Raw genomic sequence first — 25,483 nt, forward strand, 5'->3', positions numbered from 1 at the left:
GGGAGTACTTTTGTCTATGCGTTTCGAGATATGGACATGTGATTAGAATGTGTAATACTGTGAACGGTTCATGACATTTGTGCCATGTTGGTTGTTCCTCCTCTCTCAATAAGTAACCATGTGTGGCTCGCGTGTGGCCTATCCGCAGTCGACAAAGAATTACTTCGATGAAGCGTTCTTGATGGTAGCATGTCTTCCACTCCCCAAGGACAGGTTTAATGAGTTGAAGTTTGTTGTCGCAATTTCCATTCGTCCTATCAGTTAGAGAGTAGTGTCTTGCGAACAGCTTGAATCCCATCCTTTTGAAACATTCAGATTTATTGCCCTTGCTGCACTTTCATCTGCTTTTTCCTTTAACGTGGCTTGGGACCCAGCAGAAACGTATGGTCTGACCTTTACTTAGGTGTGTCAGTATATGTAGGATGTCGCCTATGATGGGTTCGTACCGTGATTGTATATTCAGGGCCTTAAGTGCACTTAAAGAATCTATGTATTATAGATTTTTCGCTTTTGGCGCTTATAATCTTTTTGTACTGCCTTCTTTTGTAATCTTCTGTACAAGGCATAACACTCAGCAGTGAGAACTGATACAGACTGTGGTAGTCTATGTGTTCTCATGTACCTACAACTGCACTGATTCCGACATAAATGGGCACCTTGGAGCCATCAGTGCAAAATTCTGTGTAAGTGTCTAGCACTGTGCGAAATTCCTGTAGTATATGTTCAGGAGGCGTATCTAATTTTTTTTCATCTGCCAAAACAAAATAGAGAAATTTCGTGAAATCGTTTCAAGGAGCTAATCTAGTTCGCCTTCGCAAGATAGCGAGTGCTTCAGTAGTGACATTGTAGTCTCGGCATCTTTCTTCAAATCTAAGTACGAGTGGTCTTATAGCATTTGGCTTGTTTGTGTAGTGTAATCATTTGTCGCAGTGTGCGATAATGTTACAGCAATTATGGTCTGGCAATGAGCAAACTCTTAGAATGCATGTCAACATAAGTTGCGTTCTATGATCTAAAGATGGCTCTTTACTCTTGGAATACAAACTGGGAATAGGCGAGGTCCTATAGGCACCGGTTGCTAAGCGTAGGCCTTTATTATGCACGGGGTCTACTTGCTTAAGGTATGAATGTCCAGCTGAGCCATGTGTTATGCAACCGCAGCCCAATTTGCTACATACCAAAAAACAATAAATGTGTAGGAGGCATTTACAGTCAGAACCCCAGCGCTTCCGGGACAGGACATGCAGGACATTGACATTCGGTTATTAATGTGCATACGAAAATTTAGCTTTTTATTGAATATAACCCCTAACAACTTGTGTTCTTGTGTAAATGATAGTACTATTTCATGTAGTTTCAGGGAGGGGTCCGTTTGAAAGCCGCTCTTTTGAGAAAATAACATGGCAACAGCTTTTTCAGAGGAAAAACGGAAGATGTTTTCATTAGCCCATTGTGTCAATTTGTTTAGAGCGATATGGATCTGCCGTTCACATGTTGCCATGTTAGATGCGCAGAAAGCAATTTGGAGATCATCAATGTAAAGTGAATGTATAAGGGTGATGGCATGACTTTATTAACAGAGTTCATTTTAATGACAAAGAGTTTAGTACTTAAAACGCAGCCCTGAGACACACCGTTTCCTTGGGTGAATACACGTGGCATGTTCGATCGGACATAAAATCAGAAAGGCACTTCAGCATTTCACCTCGAATCCCTAAGTCTGTGAAGTCTATCAAAATGCCAAATCTCCATGTGTTGTCATATGCCTTCTCCAAGTCAAATAAGACAGCTAGGCAGTGTTGTTTGTGTAAAAAGGCACTGCATATTTAACATTCTAACCGGGCCAGCTGATCAGTTGTAGAACCCTTTTTATAACCGCATTGATGCATGTTTAAGGGCTTTTGTGTTTCGCAGGTAGAAGTTAGTCTAGTGTTCACAACACATTCGTATGAACTTGCCAAACAATTGGCGATAGCAATGGGGCGGTAGCTGCTGGGGGATATTGCGATTTTTCCATATTTTAGAAAACATAATTCCAGCATTTTTCTATGTTTCTGGCATTTCACCAGTTTCCCAGATATTGTTAAAGAATTTTAGTAATGTTTTTATAGAGGTTTCTGGCAGGTGTGCAAGCATGGTGTAGAGGATGCAGTCTATACCAACTGCAGTTTTCTTTCCAGCAAAAAGTACATTATTTAATTCTGGGAGTGTGAGTGGGGCATTGTACGGTTGATCAGATGCACCTGTTGTTGGTAATCTTTTTTTTTTTCAACAGAGTTTTTGTATGTTAAATATGTGTGTGTAGTTCGCTGAAATTGATACTCTGTAGGAGTGTTCCTCCAGAATATTTGCTTGTTCTTCGAGTGTTGTTTGTGTACCAGTACTTCAGGGTAAGAGAATTGTATAGGATGAGTAATCCCCTTTGAATTTCTTTACCTGTTCACACACACGTTTGGAGGTGACTGAACTGCTAATTGAGGAGACAATTCTGCCAAGAGTGTTTTCCAACTTATCTACAAATGCATTGTGCGTGGGCTTTTTTTCTGTTTGAATTTAACGAGGTTGTTGTAAGTTGACTGCCCCAGGCCTTGCGCTGTTCTTTTTTTTGCTACCGTACAGTCCTTTGTCCACCACAGGTTTCATTTCTTTCCATGTTCTCCAGTAGATGTTCTCAGCTGCCATAATTATGCAACTAGTAAATGTTTCATTAATTTCAGTGACACCTAGATGCGCTGAAAAATGTTCCTCAAGTTTGGCTCTGTGAAAAGTGGCCAATCTGCCAGTTGGATTTTCCAATCATGCAACCTGGAGGTGATGATGGGTAAAGTTGGTGCCAGTTTGACTATGACAGGTAAGTGGCCACTGTTGTATGGATTGTCAAACACTTTCCAGTTAAAATCAATGAAAAGAGAAGGTGCACAGAGAGCTAAATCAAGACAGCTAAAGTTACGTGATGTAGGTGAAAAATAAGTAGGTGCTCCTGAATTTAGAAGACAGATGTTAGATCGAATAAAATTTACTATGAGTTGTCCTCTTTGGTCAGTTTTCTCCCTTCTGCAAACAGTACAATGGGCATTAAAATCACCTACAAGCATGAAAGGTGTAGAAAGGTGAAAAATAAAATGCATAAAAGGTGTAAAGCTGTTCAATCAGCTTTTAAGTTCTTTCACACTTAGTTTTGTGGGGTAGTATGTACAAAGAACAGACTGTTACAGTTTTAAAAGAGAATAGCAACAGCAACCGCTTCGAAAGGAGTGCCAATTTTCACGACAACGGCCACTCCTCCAGACAATCAGCTGGCGTTTTGCCGGTCTTTTCCAAAGACTGAAAAACTTTTTAAAATATTTTGGTTTTTAAGACATAGGTTTGTTTCCTGTAAATAAAACGAAATTGGGGAGAAACTGTTTATGATATCTTTTATGTCACCTAAGTTACATAGTAGACCTCTGCAGTTCCACTGTATAATAAAAGCCATGACGCAACATAACTGAGAATATTTAAAAAGAAATTGATCCTTACATACAAATTATAAGTGACAAATGTTACAAAAGGTGACTATGGATAGGAACAGTAACCGTTCGATTATCTGGGCTTTTTCGAAGCGGTTACTATAAATTTATCCCTCTTTGCATGCTCGAGAGAGCACTGGTCCTTCGGTGCTAAAGAAATCGGTGTTTTGCTCTCGGTGACCGCCTTTGCTCTCTCAGAAGCGTTGGGGGACCAAGCGATTGCTGCTGAGGCACATGCCTCAGGCCTTGATGTTCGCGGTGTCTTAAGGCCCTGTGAGACCGTGGTCTCCAGATCCTTTTAAAGCAATGGGGCAGCACTGGCTGCCACCACCAAGGGGGCGGGAGAAGCCACTGCACTGCAGCCACTGCAGTGCTACTAGCAGTATGCTAGTAGACCCTGTAGGCTGTGTGGCCTATGTGGCGCTGCCCCCAATGCACCACACTGCCATAGCTGAGTTTAGGTAGGTGTGACAGATGTTTCCTAGCTTCATAGAATGATATCTTTTCTTTTACTGCGATTGCCATGATTTCCTTTTTCCAAATGGGACATGACCATGAGTAGGCAGGGTGACAACCTTTGCAGTTTACGCAATGTGGAGGAGAATTACACTTTTCGGAGTCATGATCATTCCAGCTGCGTTTTGCACATGTTGCTTTGCCTCTGCAAGAAGGAGAAGCATGGCCAAACCTTTGGCACTTAAAGCACCATCTTGGGTTGGGAACATAAGCCCTGACATTAACCTTGTCTTGCCTGGTTGTTTGCCATTTGCTTACCAAGAACTCTCCGCCACAACTCCATTCCTCCAAGTGCAGTCCCACAAGGGCAGAAGTGCGAGCTCAAAGGCTTTCCTAGAATTTCTGGGAATATTTCTTGTCCTCACGGTTACCAACCCCCCCGCCTCCCCCCCCTAGCCACTGAGAGGCCAACTAGCTTAGCTGATCAACATATGTTAAAATGCATTAAGTTGTAAACAAAACGTTATGGTCTTTTTTTTAATAGCATCATTTAGAAAATAGCTTAAGGACGATAGCATATTTTGATTTGAAGTGGCAGCACGCAGAAACAATAAAAAGCTTTTGTCAAAGTTAAGCAAAGTGTTGTTTTGGCAATGCAAAACATGCAGCCTCATTGATAAAGCATGCTTTTCCGGGGAGTGCTACAAGTTTTTGTCTTTGCGTGATGTACAAGCTTTTTATATATATATCGACAGAAAGGGTGACAAAGCGTGATGAGGAGCTGTAGTGACCAGTGGAGAACCCTCCCTGAAATAAATTTCTGGCTATGCCACTGGTGTTGCATGAAATAAATGTCAGCCGAGTTATACTGCTATCACCATTAATCAAGGTCGAAAACATGAGCGAAAGAATCGGACACAGGGCAGCAAATGCCTCCAAAAGGGGTACAGCACCAAATTGCCTCAAATGCCTCAAAAAGGAGGCAACTCGAGATGCCCAACATAAGGGAACAGAATAAAAAAAAAATGCCACGAATAGGAAAGAGGACGTCAACAAACAAGCAAACAAACAAACAAGAAGCACGCGGAAGGACAAAGTGGGGTGCAAATCACTTTTCAAAGAACACCACATTAGTCAATTCAGTCAGGAGGACATTTTTTTTTTATCAAAGTGCTGAATATAAGGTATGATAAATCAGGAATACTCGCAAAGCAGCAATTCGCATGCATAGTCAAAGAATGTTTGAACCTTAACTAATATTTAAAACTCAAAAATACAGCCAAATCCACTTATAACAAAACTGGTTGTAACAGTATATCAGGTGTAACAATATACAATTGCAGCACTAAACTTTTGTGTGCGTTCTATGGTAACATAAACCTCTCACTACACTGCCCCCATGTGGCAATGCTCCCATCAATTATGGTTATGACAAATCTAGCTACTGGGTGGATGCAGAAAAAAAAGAAAGGAGAATCTGGAGAAAAAGAAATACCATCTTTCCTGGTCACTTGACATTCACATTCCAAAACAGCCATTCTACTGGAACAGAAATTTATAAGGCCGCAGAATTTCAAAGAATACAGCTTACGTCTTGAGGGCTCCAAGCCAGCGTTCAAATCCGATGCACAAAGTGGCTTCTGATGGCGCCAATATGAACCAACAACATCATAGTCTTCCTCAGAAGAGTCCTCCACTGAGAAACCCTGTAGAGATTATGATAAAGCGAGCTAATTTCACAAACATTTCACAAAACTGCGAAGTTTGCAATGAAAAAAAAAAACATCAATAATGAACAAAATGATATATGCTATTTCTGCAAAAAATTCCCTTACATTTAAAAACCAACAATCAGTTCATCCAACAGGATGCATGCTTTTTATGCAGGAGGACCCCCAATAAGGAATAACATTCCTCTTACTATAGGTGTCATTATTCTGCTTTTTCACTTGGTTCTTGATGGTGCCCAATTCTGCATACATTCTCAAGCTTGTGTGCTACTAGTTGATTCCGTGTGTGTCCAATTTCCCTATATTCCTTTTTATCTATTGTCATTTAAAAGTAAATTATGGGGTTCTACATGCCAAAACCACGATCTGATTATGAGGCACGCCATAGTGGGGGACTACAGAAATTTGGACCACCTGGGGTTCTTTAACGTACACCTAAATCCAAGTACATGGGTGTTTTCGCATTTCGCCCTATCCTTTGTTATTCATTGAGTTCATTCAGATAAGCAGTGGTGGGAATGGCCAAGAGTGTTTTGTAGCAGGCATAGTAGCAGGAAAAATTTCACTTTGAAGCAGCTGCCACCCATTTTGTAGCAGGTCCCAGCATCCCAGAAATAAGGCTTGGAGAAAAATTATAGCCCTTTATTTGTATAAGTATCGTCTATCACAAGGAATACATCAACCAGAGGACAGCAGAAAAAATGAAACAGGATATGACAAACACGTCCCTACAGCACTTCCAGAAAACAGGAATAGGCTTTTCGTGGCCATTACAAAAATTGCAGCAACTGGCATTTGACATACTACAGGTAAAAAAAAAACATATTGAGTATCACAGCATGGATATATCAGAATTAAAAACCGGTCTTTCGTTTGCAACATAATCATCACACATATACCACACAATAAGCACAAAAAACTAAACTAGCCAAAAATAAACATTCACTCCGGAAACAGAACTGTTTTTCCGAAGAAAATAAAGTATTACATAACACTGCATAGCACCAGTTCCAAGTAAACGGACATAACAAAATGCCAGTTTAAGAACTGGAGAAAAACAATCTACCCAGAGATCTGCAGAGCAAAAATAAATGCAACATTATAGGAAGACATCAAAGCAGATATTGACTAGCACTGTTTAATACTGCCATGGTAATTGTAGTTCAAGAAAAAAATACAACTTAACCAGTAACCTGAGAAGTGAGACCAAAGTAATAATTATGGACTAGTGTGAACAAAAGCAGCCACTCAACTGAAGCTGCATTTGACAGAAAAAACAGCCTCTTTAATTAAAGCAACGATGAAGATGGATGACAACCTCTGCCACAAGGATCACAGGAACTAAAACAAGACTAGATATGCGCTTTTTCACACTGACTTCAGTTGGCCATCACTACAGTCCTTTTTTGAGCGCTTATAAAAGGCACTGAGATGAGATATATTAACACTCATTTTTCTCTAGCTTGGCTCAATAATGCTTGGCCACTCTCAATATCAGTTCTGCTTCATGCCTTGCTGAATGAGCAATTCAGTATTTCGAAACATGCACTCTGCTTCAGCCACCTTTTGTTTGGCTTGTGTTTTCGACAAGCTGGGCACTGACTCCACATCAGCACGTAGCCTTTTCGATGTCTCTTGTTCAATGGAAATGCGCTCAGCATAGTGTTTCGATGCGCCTCTAACAGCTCTTATTACATCTGGACCAAGTGAAAGCTTGCATGGGTTGCTCTTGTACCTTTTGGCAAAGGACATTATGTGACGAATGCCATTTACACTTGCCAGACAAAGGCTTGACCTATCATTCAAAACTCTTGTGTTCTGGCTGAAGCCTCGCTCAATATCAGCTTTCCCATGCAGAAGGGAAAGAAGTGCCTTGACAAGCTTAGTCAAAAGTGGATATTCTGCCCTTCCTTGGGGATTCTCGACGACAAAAATATTATTCCAGTATTTGTGTAGTGGCCCATTAGTGCCTTCAAGCAGCACTTCGGAGCTAAACATCGTCACTTCATCAAGGAGAGATGAAACTTGGCTAGGTTGTATCACTCGAGGCGCACATTTCTCAAGATATCTGAAGGATTCTCTTGGACTCCTGGGACTGGATGTGGATGAACAAAAGAATTGACTGCCTGGCTACATGCTGAGGTCACAATGTAACGCTAGACAACCGCCACAGGGACCTTGCAGCTTCTCACAACACTGCTGCCGCCCGGAGTGGAAGTGGTGCTTTCCTGAATGTAGTGAAAGCGTGGCAATAGCACTCATTGGCCACACCACTGACGCCCTCAGTCAGTCGCTCTCCCATCAAAGACAAAGGTTGAGAACTGGATCGGACTGAATTACAATGGCGAAACCAAGACCTCAGTTTTCGCATAAAGCGGCAATCCGGGCATCTCATGTTGTCGACGGCTCATTTTGGCGCAGCTTTGGTGCAATTTCACAATAATAAAAAACAAAAACGTTTGGCACAGCATGTAGCAGCTTTATTGAAATAGCACAGGCTGGCAGAATTGGCACAGCATTCTCACCACTAGATAAGGATAGGCTTATGGGGTTACCAACAATTTTCTGTTCTCAGCAAAAATTTTATGAGGTGGGAAAATGCCTCTCTAGAAAGGACTCAACCTTTATTTTGCGAGATGCAATGCTGATTTCGAGCAAAAAAATATTTTTTTTTTTTTAAATCACTAGAACTACTGGCCCAAAGAAACCAACTTATGCAACCCACAGTTTATTTTTTTTTTTTTGTAAAAGTGCCAAACTGCATTTTGGGCAAGCATCTCTCATTGACCCTGACATCAGTAGCTTTTTGGGGCCATTTTAGCCAAGGCGAAGAAGCTGAAATACTTCCAAAAAAATCTTCAAATACTTTCTTGTAAACCAACACAAAAAGTGTGCAGCTGCCCCCCCCCCCCCCCATTGCATATTTATTTCTTAATAAAATGCCAAAACTGCATAGTAAGTAGTGAGAAGTGGCCAATTTGAAGGGTGTTAACAATATTTGGGGATTTCAAATAAAATTTCGCAGAATGCACTCGCAGAACTGATAAATCATGTACTGCAGAAACATGCTGCATTATCTTATTTTAAGCAGAAACATTGAGCCTATCTTTAGAACCCTGTGTGGTGATCCTTACGACCTGTGTAGTTCTAATAATAAAATCGAAATTACATTCATATTGCATTCAGTGCTCATTATTTTGTGGTAATAAACAAAAGTGGCTCAGATTGTCTTTTCTGCCTCTTCTGAGCCATGAAATGAATTAAGCTTGGGTTTTCATGGCTCCGGTATCCGTATTTTTCCTACGGTATATTAAGGTGGCAAGCATGCAAGAGTGCACGAATCGAGCTGTTTAAGGCTGGTCTAGGGAAACTACTACTGAAATTACTCTCTATTTACACCGATTATCTGAAATGCTCTCATTTATAATGACCGATGCACCAGCCTAGTGGGAAAGCGCAATGACACCACTGCAGTGGAGGAGTCAGCTGGGTGTGCTCAGAGAAGGACAGTCACAAATTGTGTCAAAATATTTATTTTAACTGAAATTATTATATTACGCAGAAACACCCTTCCACACAATGGAACCGAAACTACTTTTCCCACATACATCTTTGTTTCAGATAAAAAAATCTTAGCTCAGACAAAGTGCAAATTTCTCTACACATCCTAGCCTGTGATCTTCAGCAGAGATAGGCCTTTAGGTGGGTAACAAACCTGTGCATTTTTATTCTAATTTTTAAAGAAATTTTTTACTCGGAACACAAAAATTTGAAAAATGTTACTTTGCTGAAAAAACTTCATGTAAAAAAAAACCTCTCTATCTCGTTCAAGCTCACCTAAATAGTCCTCCAAGGACTGCAGAATAATACTATGAAAAAACATGTTGCATCATTTTCATTGGAACAATGTCACAAATGTTCGAATATTGTGTTTGAAAAGAGTGGTCCCTAGTGCGGAAATCAGCATTTCTTGAGAAAATATAATACAAGGACATGCCTCCTTTTCTGAACTATATCAACGGCAAAAATTAGGTTTTGCGGCCGGTGGAAAATGTTTTCGGAAAGAAAAACTGTTTCAACAAAATGTACTCATGTAGTCGTCACTTCAGTACAGAGGCGAATATCCCTCGTCAACAGGCAACGAGCACATTTACAGCTCTCCATTTCTTTTTTTACAGCTCTCCATTTCTTTTTTTTTCTAGCAATGTGCCAAAATGAAAGCTATTGAAATAGAGGGATAATGTTTGCATTCTGGAGCGTGTCTGTGTGCCCGTTCAGACGATGCCAAGGCGCAAATGACAATGAAATGCGTATGTGTGCAAGAGGCAGTGAGGTACGCGGCTCTGCCAGTAAGCCAAGCACTGTGACAAATTTCTAAGCTTTGTGCTGTCTTGTAGAACTTTTTATTTGGCATGGTTGAGGTTACCGGATACAGCCACTTGAATTACAGCAGTCAGAGTGAGTGAGGGTGGGGCATGGTACCTCCGCAATTGCATAAACTGATGAGGTTGCCTGGGCGGGACATAGAACTAAGGCTTTGAAAGCACGCTTAATTTTGGTTCTTTGACCATCCTACGCTTGGAAGGGAGCTATGGCTAGGCCTTACAGAAAGCTTTTGTGCCGACTACCTGATGGTGCACAAGAAAATTCCATTCCAGCAAAATTTCCATGGTGTTGAAGATGTTGATATCTCTCTGTTGTGGAAGGCCTTAAGTGATGATGCGTGTCCAATTACATATGGAGATGAGATCTGTCAACACTGCTTCAAGCGGTATAAGGATTTGGTCTTGGCCTTCTCCGACTCTGGTGATACCGATCACGTCTTTGTCCCCAAGGAAGAGACGGTCGGTGAGCTGAACAGGCAAATGGAGTTTAGCAATGTTTCACCCTTGAGGCCCCCAAGTTGTGTTCCTCAATGACAAAGAAAAGTTTACGCAAAAAAAAATCCCAGGAATGCGAAGCACACACAGCACAGTCACAGTGTAAGCTGGGGGAGTGGCTCCATAGGAGCTTCATTTTCGGCACCATGCACTACAGTGTCTTCACGGCGTTGTCGTGAGAACAATCTGAACTGTCCGCCCGCTGTTGACGGCAAGTTGCGGCTTGTCCTCCTTTCACAGCAGTCCGCTGAGCCCGATGTTGCTTGGTTGCAGCCACGCGTGTAGCTCTACGATTCACTTCTTCAACGGCGGTTTGTACTTTGCCAGGAGGTGCCATAACGTGTACCGAAGAGTAAACACAGGTCTGTGTCCAAATACTGGTGCAGGCCCAATAGGGGGAATTGGCCAAGAAGCAGGCAGTTTCAAGTATATCCAGGCTACGTGGTGCACATGCAGGGTGTCTACCAAGTTGACATTTCCAAATTCCCCGAGTTTTCCAGGTTTTCCCTGAGTGCCTTTGCCAAATTCCCTGAGCAACACAGAACTTTGTCTTATGTCAAGAGACGGGCTGACACCATGTCGCCTGATGGTGTCACTCTCTAGTAAGCATGCAACAAAATAAATAAAACTACTTAATACAGCTTGAATAGTAAGGGGGAAGTGTTTATTTTATTCAAAAAGAAAACAGAAGGGAGGAGTTAGTAAAATGCACAGCGAAAAAAAGATATATTGGAAAAAATGTGTAAATCTCATAGTGAGACATTCTCAAATAAAAATAAAAACGAGGTGCATACAGAAGCAAATATTTTAGAAGATTAGCTATTTGCTGGAGACTCCATATGAAAGGCAAGTCAAGGTGGGAGAATGCCTCTGAATTTTATAGTGACCCATCGTAAATATATAGTAACTTATATTCATTAATTGTAAATAGAGTCGTACTACGTTTCTTCAATAAATATATTGAATCATCCACTCAAATTACTTGTAAAAGTTAATTATTGGGCCCAAGCATTACAACAACGGAAGAAATAATCTTTTGCGATTACTACCGAAACCCCCACTTCGCTTTCACAAAGGCATTACCCTCTTGGAAGAAACGTCAAAGAGGGCAATGCCTTCGTGAAAGCGGTCGTTTGAAGAGATACATTTCACTGAGAAGTGGAATGGGTGTACCTTAAGAAAGCAGAATGTGCAATTTACTGAAAGCCTAATGTTCAGTGTCTATTCCTTGTAAGCACCTCACCATAAGGGCAAAAATAAGTTGCGTTCGCAAATGTTATGCCGTGCCCGAAGGGGAAATTGCGAGATTGGCAGTTTGTTTCTCCGGTGTTCTTGGTGAGCTAAACAAGGCATCTTGTTTATTTCTAGGGGAAATTAGGGGCATGGTATGGATAAGGTGTAGGCAATGCTCCAAATGGGTGGGTTAAATGCACATTTTCAAGTAGAATAGGTATGCAAGTGGTCCATAGCCTCATTAGTTTGTTTTACGAGCGGTGTAAGACTTACACTGCTGCACTTGCATAATTACAATAACAACCGAGATAGAATTGTGCGAAGAGGAGAAATACGCCAAGTTTATGTGCGATGGTAAATGCATGCTGATCAAATACAACATCAAAAAATAGTGAACAAGTGTTCGAAATTATCACGTTACTGCTATTGTCCCAAGAGAGTTTCAGATACTTTATACTTTGAAGGAATAGGCAGCATTTCAAGTGGAATGTGTTGCATAGTTTTAATATTTCTGGGTTATTGAGAAGCGTTACGAACAATCATTGAACCCTCATTCTTTTGTACTTACTTTGTCATACGTGATATATTAGTTTCGGCTGGCATTCTCACTGAACTAAAGAAGGCAGCTTCGTTAGGTTTGGTGACTGTAAGGACAAATTAAAGGGTGATGTGGAGGTGAAGTTCCAAATAAATGGCTTTCGTAATAAATTACGTATGCAAGCACTCCAGTGTGTTTGAGCGTGCCTAACGAGAGCGGATTAATTGAGCCCGCTGCTCTGGCAGCACTATAAAAGCCGCCAAGACCACATTTAGCGAAAATTGGTGGTGCCCAATGGAAACTTCCTGTGCGAAGTGGTTGGATCAAATACAGCTTTTGTAAAGATTTTCTTATTCAAGCATTAGAGTGTGTGATATGGCCGCTATCAACTATGCTTCCCGGTGTCCCAACATAGCTGTAGTTTACAACAGGCTCATATTTTGTGGAAAGTGGAGGTGGGCCATTGTAACAGCAATGTGTGACAATTTTTACGTTCCTGGTTCAGTAAAAAGCGCAAATAATAATGAGCCGTCATTTTTCTTTCCTTATTTTCATGTGTCATAACACCTTCCGTCCTTGCTTCAGCGATGTCCTCCATGAACTAAACAATACATGTTGTTTATATTTGGCGAAAATAAAGGGCGCATTATCACCAATATGAAGGCAAACTTCGAAGATAGAGAACTAATTATGATATTTTAGTATATTACGCATGTAAGCTATTTGGAGCTTTATGAATGCGTTTTGCGAACAAAGAACTTATCCCATTGCCCTGGAATAACTGTGAACTCAACAGATATCAAATCTAGTGTAAATTGAGTGTGTGGGAAGGGTGGGGAGGGCATTATAAAGCACTAAAGCATTGCATACCCCCCTCAGCAGTTGTAGTGGTGGTTTTTAACAGGTTCGTTGGATGTCCATTGTCTAGGGCCGAGATGGCGAGTCCACTTTTTTTAATGTGTGAATATTGCAAGCAATTTATGTTGATTCTAAGTCATCGCCTATAACCTCGACAGTACTATTACCTAAACTAGCCATACATTTATTTTGTAGACTTAAACAGCAAGTAAAATTCTTTGTTGAATAATTTAAATTCTCTGTAGCAAATGTGCCTTTTTATGTACGGTGTACTGCTGCTACTGGGCGCGATCCGAGACCACTGTGGGTGCACTCATTGCCTTTTGCCCCTGTATCATCTTGAGATGTTATATAGTTGCAAGAGATAAATGCAAATTCAAGCTCATTTTTCGGGCCACCATGGTTCACCATGTGCGATTGATAAATAGGTCCCTGTCGGTTAAATAAACATAAACAGTTCAAACAGAAGCGGCATAAACGGTTAAAAACAGAAGCATTTCAGGCTATTTCACTTATTATATTAGTAATTGGCAAAATATAAATACACACACACACACACACACACACACGCACACACACACACATATACAGAGAGAGAGAACGAAAGGTCAGACCATCTGTGGTTTGCCCCACCCCCCACCCCGCACACACACACTAGAAATAGTTGGTACGCCACTGCATGTCTTTTACTGCCGCAGAACATCAGACAAAGCTCTGAAGGCCTGCCAGTATTAGGCACCATCGGTGCTCATCCTGTGACAAAAGGCAGCGGGTTCACGCGTGTCCCGTGACAATTGCCCCTTCCCACGCTTGTTGAGCTTCACCGCAATAAATTGCGCACGCTTCACCGCGTAATACTTCTGTAGTGAGGCGAAGCTGACTTTCGGCAACCGGCATTATGCAACGCGTCGTGCTTTCCGAGCTTCGAAGCCAATCGCGAGGACCACAAAGGCGGAGTCGGTGCCATTGCTGATAGCGGCGAATTATTTCAATGAAAAACACGGCACAGAACGGCAAGAAGCTTAATAGCGAACGCAGAAGCAGCTAGGCCTAGCGTTGCTGCGGTGGTGGCTACGGCTGCCAGCGGATCTGCGTGCGAGAGCGTTCGAGCAGCGACGAGGTAATCAAAACGGTGGCGGTGGTGGTGGTTTTATTAATGCCGTTTCGCACCTGCCATAACGGCAAAAAGTCCGGAAAATCGGATGGCGAAGGGTTCTTGCATCCGAAATTTCAGACGTTATTATACATAGGCTCTATGGGGCCTAGCTTTATTTTTTTTTTTCTTTTTTTGTGTGTGGTATGGGGTACATGGTGGTGCCGCGAAGCCGTCCAAATTATCGGGAGTCCGGAAAGTCTGTCGTTGACTAAACACTGGTAACTCCTCCTACTCGAGCCAGCTTTACCACGATTTTCTTTCGCTTTCAATGAAATTACTGCTAATTTTCCCTGATAGAAGCACAAATTCCCTGAGTTTTCCCTGAGTTTTTCCAGACTATTGAAAATCCCTGAGAATTCCCGGTTTTCCCGGTTGGTAGACACCCTGACATGTCACATCCCTTGACCCATGGCACGGTATGTTGCTGTTGATGATAAAGATGGTTTACTGACATCCTCTTCCAACGGGGTGGTGACAAATAGCCACCTAACTTGCTTGGTGTAACCAGGTCCAGCTACATTCAACATGCCACTGCTATATGCAACTGCTACATGTCGGGGCACCTGGTGGAATATAACAAAACTGCAATGCATAGTTTTTACATATCGGATACATGGCACGCATGTCACATCGCGTGTCAAATGACACGATACGGTGCTAATGATGATGATGATGATGATGACAATTTAATAGCATTCCATTTGAAACAAGACCGACAAACAGTCACCTAGCCTGCATGAAATTTATACACCTCCATAAGTTTTTTTTTTTTTCTTCTTCCTGAAGACTTCTCTATTTACTTTGTACCACTATCTATGCAACTGCTACGTGGCGTGCCACCTGGTGTGATAGTATGCAACTGCAATGCAAAGGGCACACACATATACACTATGCGACGCGCATCTCACATCGTAAGGCAAGTAAGTGGCCAAATACAATGCTAATGATGATGATTTAGTGGCATCCCCTATGAAACGCGGAAGTGACATAGGCTCTGCTAGAATACTCGCCGTAGATGGCAAAGTAGACGACTAAGTGGACAGCAGCCATCTTAAGTCTCGTCTATTTCTCACGAAGACGTCAAAGTAGGAAGTTTTACGAAGACAGCTTCAAAGTTAAAAAGGATGCAGGCTACTTTCCTGTCCAAACAAGATGGCGGCTGAGCAGGAAGCTTGAAAAGCCGACAAGAAGGCTGTCTGCACGCAAGAAAATGTAGACACACTATCCTACGCCCTTAATGTAAGCGACATCAGTGGTTTTTATAGGTCTGCCAGGGAGACTTAAAATACAGAAATAATGTGTGCTCAACTTTTCCTTGGCGCCGCAAGGTGGTGTCGCATTGCAAAAGTGACTTCCGTACATTTTCCAGGTGGCTATAAACACATTCCATTACATGGCCTCGCAGCCGTCTCTGCTGTCTCCATAGCTGCCTACGTGGATTGTCTCCAATGCTGGCCAGGATTGGAACGCACCCATAGTCACCTAGCCGGCTTGATCTGACAAGTGGTACGATATAATGCTAAGGATGGTGACTATTTATTGGCATTTCCTCCGAAATGCAGTGGTGACATGGTCACCCAGCCAGCTTGATTCACTTAGGTACTCAATATATATTTTTTTTCTAGCATTCTTGTACGCATCGCCTTAAACTTTTTTCTTTTTCAAACCTTCTTTAACTGCCTTGTACTGCTAGCTGTGCATCTGCTACATGGTGTTCTACCTGTTGTAATAATACGAAACTGCAACGCAACATGTGCACGTATCAACCCTACACGGCACGCATGTCACATCGAGTGTCTGCAAGGACGTGTTAAGAGGGCATTTTTTATGCTGCATACCAGCACTCGCTGGTGTGGCTCAGTGGCAGAGTATCCGACTCCCACGCAGCAGACCCGGGTTTGCTCCCAGCTGTATTTTTGGGTATCGGCTTTTGTTTTGTTTTTTCGCATTCCTGGTGACAGCAGCTACAGACACTGGACACCGGCGGCGGACACCATCGCAAACCGAAACAGCTACTGGAAGGAGCCCATAACAGCTTATGCTGTAAAAAGGAGGCAGAGCAAAACCAAAAGTGCTGTTGCAGTCAAAATTTGATCAGGGGTCAGCATTCTCTCTGGGAGAACCGATCGCCTTGAACCCTCAAGAAACAATTGTGATGATTGCTTTGAATGGTTGGGAAAGTTGAAGAAAGCCTACGGAGCGCCTACATCTTATCAACAGCGTCTGCAATTGTTGGCACTGCTGCAAGCGAACCTTGATTCACAAAAAACCAAGGTGGCCATGCCATGCTTATCAAAGTACATGATTCATAAGGCACGAAGTTGGTGTGAGAACAGGGTAGCCAGCCGGTCTGAGACCTGGCTAACCTCCCTGTCTTTCCATCTATTCCTGCTTCCTCCTCATCCTGACATAAGAAGCATGGCATGTGGACAGCCCCAGATCCAATTCAGAGGTCTCGTTCAAGCCATGAGGATGTGCTGACTGCCATGGCCTACAAAACAAAAGATGAGTATGGGTGTTCACGACAGACCCCAACAAGAAAGGCGTGTGTGCTGTTGGCGGTGAAACGCAGTACGTGTCCAGAAGATTTCAGACTCGCTCAATACGACAGACACATTGTGTGTTCAAGGCGGCGAATGCGAACATTTAAATGGCACTGTCGAAGTTTGATTTGCTTCGTCCGAGGAGGGTTCTGCTTGCGGACCCTCCTCAATGGACAACTGAGTTCCTCTGGAACACGGTGAGACCGCTCTTGCCCACTATCAAGAAGGCACCTTCTACAGAAGGAAGAGTGGTACGGCTCAGGGAATATTTTATTCCAGAAAAGGACAACAAGCTTCTGCAGCTTGGAACAAAGTTCGCACTGGAACGGGCACTGTGTCCACCTGCGACGCTGGCAGCATCGAGAGCCGTCTCCCGAGTGGTTCCTGAAGAACGTGCAAGGTGTGTTTCTGAATATGTAGACGCTATCGCGAAGGCAAAAACTGCATGTGTGAGTCCCAACCGGCTCAACCTAGTGGCAGGAGACTTGGCTTCTAGAGGGTTACGTGTTCTTACCATCGATAAAGAAGGATGTTTTGTTGTCCTACCTGATGGCATGTTTCGTCAAAAAGCTTGTGAAGCTATGGATAAAAATTCCAAGAGAATTGATGTTAAGCCTGCCAAACAAAAACAGCGTGCTATTAAATTACTGCGTTTCCTCAATTTAAAAAGCCTATGTGCCTCAGTCAAAAAAGCAAAGGACCTGCATCTTGAAGTGTTTTTCTCATGTAAAACGCACAAACCTGGAGAGCCATTCAGAGCCATTGTTACTGAAAGAAACACTTGGCAGCAGCAGGTAGCATCGTTCATCCAGAAACAGCTTTCCTCATTAAGAATCCCCGATCCGTTAGCAATCTGTAATTCTGAGGCAGTTGTACAATATTTGAGGGAAAACAAAACAAAGGGATGCAGCACCTTCAGTGTTGACGTACAAGGTTTATTTTACTCGATTCCGCACACAGAGCTGTTAAAAAATGTTAAAATGTGTATTTGCGAAGATGATGAAGTAAAATTTAGAAATGACAGCGGAGCAACCGTGGAAAGCTTTATGGAAATACTATTCTTTTATCTTAGTTCTACTTTTGTCGTTTGGAATGAAGCAATGTATGTGCAAAAATCAGGTATATGTATAGGTTCCAAGGTAGCGCCAATACTAAGCGATATTTTTCTAGCTCGTGTAGACAAAAGTATTCAGAGTGCTTTAGGAAGATTGGCAAAAATTTTCCGGCTTGTTGGTTATTTTTGATGGAAATGAACGTGGCTGTAATGTGGTTAATGTACTGAAAGCGTTCCATGAATGTGGCCTAGGCCTTAAGTTTACCCATGAGATTGCTAAAGAAAACGAACTACAGTTTCTAGATCTTTCTCTGCGATTGCTACCCGATCACACATGCTGGATGTACAGCCCTAGATCAAAAAAGCCCATATTACAGTACAAATCAGGACATTCAAAGAATGTGAAAAGCGGAATTGTGGTGTCTTGCCTTCGGGCTGCTTTATTAAAATCTTGTTGCCACCGAATAAAAGAAAGCTTTGCCAATCAGGTAACAAGACTAGCTTCGGTGGGATTCCCGGAACACATCATAGTCAGAGCAGCCGAAAAGGTAATATAGTAAAGGGTGTACAACCCACAGATTCAAAGAACAGGCTTAGCACAAACAAAAAGCGCCTTGCAGTTGTACCTTACGTCCATTATTTTTACCATGGGCTAAAGAATGTTGCCAACCAGTATGGCGTTGAAGTGGTTTTCTGGCGCTCCTAACAAGGTGCAAAAACTGTGCCAAGCTATTTCCAATAAGTTAGACAATAGGGTAAAAAAATGCAGCTGCAGCCTAAAAGACGACCAAAAATTCACAAAATGCAGAATAGGTGTTGTGTACCTGCTTCTGTTGACCTGCGGCAACATGTACATAGGGCAAACCGGTCAGTGCATAAACACCCGTCTAAAACAACATGAATGTTCTCTCGGTAAAGAAAACCATTCGCACTTGTCAAACCACTGTAATCTATGTAATTGTGATCCGGTATTTTTTAACACTGACATTTTGTTTTCAGATAAAAACAAACTAACAAGTGAAATCACAGAAGCATTTCATATCAAAAAGTGCGCTAAAGAATGCATAAGCCAACCATCGGTTGCAATCACTGAAAATGAATTTGCTTTTTTAAATACCGGATGAACCTCCTTAATCTGTTTTAATATGTTTGTTTTACTGACCACTCTTGTTGCACATGCTCAGCGCTGATAGCTGGTGTGTGTATATGTTCGGTGTCTTTCCGAAAATAAAATAGTTGTGAGTAAGCGCTCGTGTGTCCCCCTTCACTGTGTCCTTGTCAATTGTGCGTGCTAAATATTTTACTATGCCATCTAGGCGACTGAACTGTCTCGTATGAGCGATCTAGTAACTACAAGGACATTGGAGGCTTCCCATGAGGCTGAGCTCAAATACGCAGTGTAGGAAAATGGAGAGATTATAAAGAAAAAATGGCTGTGGCTTAGCTAAGGTTAAGCCGAGGATGCGAAGCATACTAGCCTTTATTTTAGTTGTTGAACCACTGTTTAGCCTGGTGAACTGCTGTTGCTTGGCCATATTTGGTTCGGCTAGACGAAGAAACAACTCATGCGTTACTCTGCTTCGCCTTCAAGAGTGGAACGCGACAGCGTTCCCGTCGACCTGCTAAGGGGTGTAAGACAATGGGCTACGGCGCAGCGACTACGCGCCCCGCATTGGACGCGGTGAGCGTCGAGCAACGCAGCGTTCGGCGCGGCAACGAAATGTGCGCCTGAGCAAGCGACACACGCCTGAGCCTTAGAAACAGCTCGTTTCTAAGGCAACACCGCATTCACTAGAGGCGCTTTTGTACCGCTTTGAAGCATCGTACTCGTGGCTCAGTGGTAGCGTCTCCGTCTCACACTCCGGAGACCCTGGTTCGATTCCCACCCAGCCCATCTTGCAAGAGTTGAGCCAAAGCCACCTAGAAACAAGCGCAGCTGCTTATATACCGCCGCGACGCCGCGAGCGACGGCGCGAGTTGGAGCCCCGTTTCTCCTCTGTCGTGACGTCACGGTGTCACGTGGTCAGCCTTGAAGGCGACACCGCCGCGCCTGAGGAGCTGGGTTGAGCTCTAGTAATATGCTTCGCATAAAAACATCACAGCCAACTTCGTTTGTGAAGAAACTAGCTAAGTGGATCTCCAAGTGGTTCCGTAGGGCTATATATGGCAGACACAAGCTGCGACCATTAGTGAAGCAAAACAATCCAAGTGGAAAGCATCTCTCGTTCTGCATTTTGACTTCACAGAAAACTGGACTGCCAATGTTTGTAATGAGATTCAATCCTACCACCAGCACAAAAAAAAAAAAAAAACGTCAGTTTTCACCTTCATTGTAATCGCCAAAAGAACGCACAGTTACGCTGTTATAAGCGATGACATGTCACACAACGCAGCCTATCCTTGGTTTGCATTAAGCAAGATACACGAGTGCCTTGAAGTCCCCCTACAAAGCCATGCCACCAACATACATTACAGCGCCGCAAGTCACTTCAAAAATAAATTTCAATTGTACAAGCTTTCACAAAAAAAATTATGAGTCAGTAAAGTGGCTCTTCTCTGGAAAAAGGAAGAACATGCGACGGAGTTGAAGGAGTCAAGCATCAAGCTTTTCTTAACAACATACGGGCAGGAAACGGCAAAGTAATACCCCTGTCACATGAGCAAACTAAAGTGCACCTCAGCACGCCGAGTGTCATTTTGGCAGCACGCTGCTGCACAAGAAAGAAGGGTGTTCTTTCAAATTGGTGGCGATGGCAGTCAGGAGTCAGAAGGCAAAGCATGTATATGTAAACAAAATTTTTCCAATTTTGATGTTATGAGTAAAAAACAATTGAATGAAGAGGTTTGTTATCTACCTAAAGGCCTATCTCTACTGTAAATCATAACAAGCTGGGAGGTACAGAGAAATAACAACAGAGGCCCAAAGATGAGCAAGTTTGAAAAATTTAGCGTTCGAGAATTTTTTTTTTTTTTTTAATGTTACTTTGTTCAGAAGTCTTAATCTGCTGCTGCGACCTACATCCTCTTTACTTCTATTTGCTGTATTATATACAGCAAATATTATATTATATTATATATTATAATATTATATATTATGTTATATATTATAGATATTTTCTGTATTATACTTGGTACCCTTAGGATCGTCACAAATATTTAAAAAAAAAAAAGACATTTCAAAACATTTTCGTCATCTCTTGACAACCTTTCACAATTTTTTGTCCGTTTACTAATAGCTTTCTTTAAATACAAGTAGCAGTTTAACAGTACACAGTCACATGTGCAACATTATCAGAAAAATTAATGTCAAATATACCACCCATTTCGATCTCTCGTGGAATTCACTCTAGGTTTCCTTGGGCCAGTAGTGCTAATCGTTTATTATTGCTGAGAAAATGTTTGGTGGTGTACAACATATTGATTTTAGAGTAATAGGTCTTCAAATATAAAATCTGGAAGTTGCAAAAATGCCCTTTTCCACCTTAAATTCATTTTAAAATTTTTCTCGAAATCCGTGCTGTGCCTTGCGAAACAAAGGTTGAATATTTTTTACAGAGACATTTACCCACCTCATACAGCATTTGGCTGAAAACAAAAATATAGTCGAGATCCTCCCAAGTCTGTGCTTATCTGAACAGTAGCATGCAAGCCGGACACAAGGCTAACCTCTTCAGTTATCAGCAACCTTTCTCTCTTGCATGCACACACATTTTGCGAGATACCGGTTGACGTATACGATCCTGGAAATACGCAAGTTTTGTAGACAATGGGAGCTTACATATTGCAAATAATACGGCACCAAGGTTCAAGAGGCACTATCCAAGGCTAGCAGTCAGATGAAGCAATGCCACCATTCCAAGAGGTTCAGACCAAGAGTGCAAATTGTAATCTTTTTCCACTACCCGATATATGCAACGACTTCTGAGGCCTCTCAAATCATTTGAAGAGCATCATGGGGTATTGCACGCAGCAGTTATGGAAAGCAGCAAAGTTTTCAATGCATATTTAACTCTTTCTCCACCAATTTCCCACAGAAGACACAATCAGGTGTTGAACCTAACCAAAGAAAGGGAAAGATACTTTGTATTTCTTGCATCTTTCATCCCATTTGCCCAGTTTCAAAAATGAATGCTAACTCGCCCAATTGTTCAATTTGCTAAAATACTTCGCGGTCTTGAACCTGCAGAATATTGAAAAGCTCAGAATTACATGTTCCAAGCCATAGAAATTAATACCTATGCTTGGTGAAGCGTGGTCAGCACAGCATGTAACTGCTCAAGAAATGTTTGGTTCTCCCCAGCACCTGACAATGCCAGCATATCTGCAAACAGCAATGACACTTCATACTCCTACAGAGCTTCAAGTACTGCTTGTTGCCCTATCAAGGCAGCTTTAGGCCCAGACATTGCACAGACAGTGAGAATACAATCCTACCTCATGCATGGCATTAATGAAGCACTTGTTTGTATCCTGTTGCTTGGGCTGTCACCTGAAAACCCTGTACTGCATGCGTCTTGAAACAGACCACCAAAACCGTGTGTTCATGTTACCATTAATGTAAGATGTTACACAAAGAGCAGCAGGCTACCACTGGGTGACACTGCTCCATCTTGCTTTTATGTTTTTATCAAACCAAATATAGCTTGTTTTATAGCTACGCCAAATCCAATTTCTCATGTAGCTTTCACAAACTATGGCAATGAGCAGTAGACACCCGCCTAAATTGCAACTGCATCCATGCTCTAGACATGCCTGTGTGTCCAGAGTACCCCAAACAAAAAACAGTGGAAAACACAATTTAAGACAAGAATGAGAGACTGACACATAGCTGTACCTGCCTCTTGTCCTGCATTTTGCACTGTTTTCAACAGTGCAAACTGCAACAGAAAATCTTCTTAACACCTTGCCTGCAGCCTCTGTTGGTGTATTCACATTTACATTCTTTTCAGACAGATAACTTCTTTCATCAGCCATCTTCCACTGCTCTCGCACAACTGGGGTGCTGAGTGATCAACACTATTTGTCCTAAGACATGCAAACTATTGCATTTGTGCATGGAGCGACATAAAAAGTGACCTCTCGTATATGTATGAGGAAAGAAATGTCCAATCACTGCATTTAGTATTCAAACATTTTCACATTTTTATATTTCTGGATGTTGATTTCCATGTGCACGGAGCTGTCACCAACACGATCCATGTAACACACAGATATGTAGCAGATAATGCACCAGTGCTCCAATAGCAGAGATGACACACACAAAAACAATGAGAATGGACTCTTGCCATTGGTAGCAATGCAAACACACCGAGGCTGTGTATTGTGGCCATTTGAGCTATGGTTTGTGCTAATAGCAGATTTAAAGCTATGCACATCGATGTTTGCACTATCCAAGGATGCTACAGAGCACCCTGAGAAAGCACGCATCAATGAAACTGGAAATTTCTAAGGAGGGTTCAAGGAACATTCAAGTCATGCATAACATTGTGTGCTTTTTATGTGTTAAGTATACGTGAGAGTGCCGTGGGCGATGACGCATTCAAACACGCGCTTCTCGTGGCCCTTAGAGAGGTGAAGAGGGCATGCAGCTGCGGGCACGCTCTCTTAAGAGCAAGCTCTAGCTCGGGTGCTCCTATCTAAATACATATAAAAGGAGAATTCGTTTTCTTGGCAACCACTGCACCAAATTTGACCACATTTGTTGCATTGAAAAGAAAAACTTAAAATCTAGCGGCTGTTAGTTTCGAACTTTTTATTTAAGTTGTCAATTTTTTATTAAAAATTGGCAAAAATTCGAAATGTTCAGAAAACGAAACTATCCAGTTTACGACTCTCTTAACTCGGCAAGAAAACTTGATACCACAATTCTGTGAGTTGCATATGATACAACTAAAGCAGACAAAATTGATATGTTACACATGAATCTAAAAAAATTCATTAATGTGGAAATACAGCTTTTGCAGAACCCTTGTACAGAACATAAATTCACATAAGACATAAATTAACCAATCGAATTTGTCCTCTTTGAATGATCTCATGGATGCAGTTTACAGAACCGCAATATCTGTTCTTGATGCAGAGCTATTAATTTCGAAACTTCGTGCGTCTGTTTTTTCGAACTTCGGAATTGTAGAGAATTCTTTTCACCAAATTCAGGCCTTAAATCGAAATTCCGCTGCAAACAGTCACTAGAATTGAACTTAATCTCTCAAATGCAACAATTTTCATTAAAACCGGTCCAGGGGTTATCTTAGAAAAACGTTTTTGCGTTTTACATGTATTTGAATAGGCCGCGCCGGAATTGGGCGCGAGCTAAAGCTTCGTCTTAAGCCTCCCTCCGTCCCCCTCTCTCTCTCTTTTTTAAAGAAATGCAGCTGCAACAATGGCTTTTTTTTTTTTTCTTACAGTCGTCTTTACCGCACTAACATGTGTCGCAGCTAGTACTACACTGCTGCGCCTTTTCAGCCAGGAAAGGCAGCGCACAGCCAAGGCGCTGGTACGAAATGGATGCGAGAAGTCTACTAACCTATTTCGACAACCGTCCAGACTTCGGTTGTAATTAGTTGTCTTTGGCCATATATGCTAATTGTTACAATCAAGCGCAGCATCACCGCTGTCCCAAACAGCTTGCACGGCTACAACACGGTCAGCAGTACGCATTCTCAGAACTCGCGCAAACTCCCGCGCTGCAAGCGACGCGCGCTGGACTGTCATAACGAGCTACACTTCACAGACTAGTGCAAAAAGGCCTAGCAAATTAATGAAACTGTGCGAAACGTGCGTGAAACCTGAGTCTATAAATACCGTGCTTGGGTCGCAGGTGCGACACAGAGAAATTGGTGCGGTCTTAAAGCAAGCGAGAACTCACCGAAAGTTTTGCCACACTTCCTCGTCCTATCCCAGAGGGGACTTCCCGATTCTGCAACATTAGAAAAAAAAAAAAAACGTTAATGCTCAAAGAAACCCAACTATCTAGACAGCTACACGAAACTCACAGCGCTCAGGGGCTGGGCCAGCGTTTCCTCCTGCTTTCGTTTGAGGTACTGGAACAGAGGCAGTTCTTCAAGAGGAATTAGAGGAAGCCCGCGGCCGTAGCATCGCAATGGCTTGACAGTGGGGACATCGTCCACGGGGGGCTGGCTAATCGCACTATATACAAATTCCATGTCGGACACTTACAAAGCAAAACATGTCAAGCCCGCCAAACCAGCCAAACAAAACTTTGGCGCGTTTATACACGCACGGCACGCGCAGATGCGCACGGTATGCACACTCCAGCAACTCTAGTACACGCGCTAAAGTATGCACTAGAGTGTACTAGACAGCGTCCTCTGGAAAAATTTTGCGAGGGCGCTGCGAGCGAACTGGAACTACGGCGCGCGCCTCGAGGCACCCTAACTGGAACTAACTGGAACCATAGAGAAAGAAATGCTGGAACTAGGGTGCCTCGATGCGCGCGCTCCCTTCCGCCACCGTAACTGGGGCGGAGGCGCTTCGCGGCGTATTCAACATAATTTCGTTGCGGG

The 25,483-nt window shown here is 42.4% G+C and overlaps 1 protein-coding gene across 5 annotated transcripts in view; it reads right to left on the reverse strand.

The window, feature by feature from the left end:
- Positions 1-25,290, reverse strand: part of LOC142566119 (uncharacterized) — a 117,360-nt gene extending 92,070 nt beyond the window's left edge. For 2 of the 5 annotated variants that reach the window (XM_075676917.1, XM_075676915.1), the window contains exons 1-3: positions 24,953-25,289; positions 24,826-24,876; positions 5,557-5,671 (exon numbers count right to left, since the gene is read on the reverse strand). In XM_075676917.1, the coding sequence (XP_075533032.1) occupies positions 5,557-5,671; positions 24,826-24,876; positions 24,953-25,123 (337 nt within the window). In that variant the 5' untranslated portion in view covers positions 25,124-25,289. Of the gene's footprint in view, positions 1-5,556; positions 5,672-24,825; positions 24,877-24,952 lie in introns of all 5 variants that reach the window. The other 3 variants (XM_075676919.1, XM_075676918.1, XM_075676916.1) reach the window with 3 other exon arrangements.
- Between the last annotated feature and the right edge of the window lie 193 nt (positions 25,291-25,483).

The sequence above is a fragment of the Dermacentor variabilis genome, unplaced genomic scaffold (genome assembly GCF_050947875.1).
Source record: "Dermacentor variabilis isolate Ectoservices unplaced genomic scaffold, ASM5094787v1 scaffold_12, whole genome shotgun sequence".
Lineage (NCBI taxonomy): Eukaryota > Metazoa > Arthropoda > Arachnida > Ixodida > Ixodidae > Dermacentor > Dermacentor variabilis.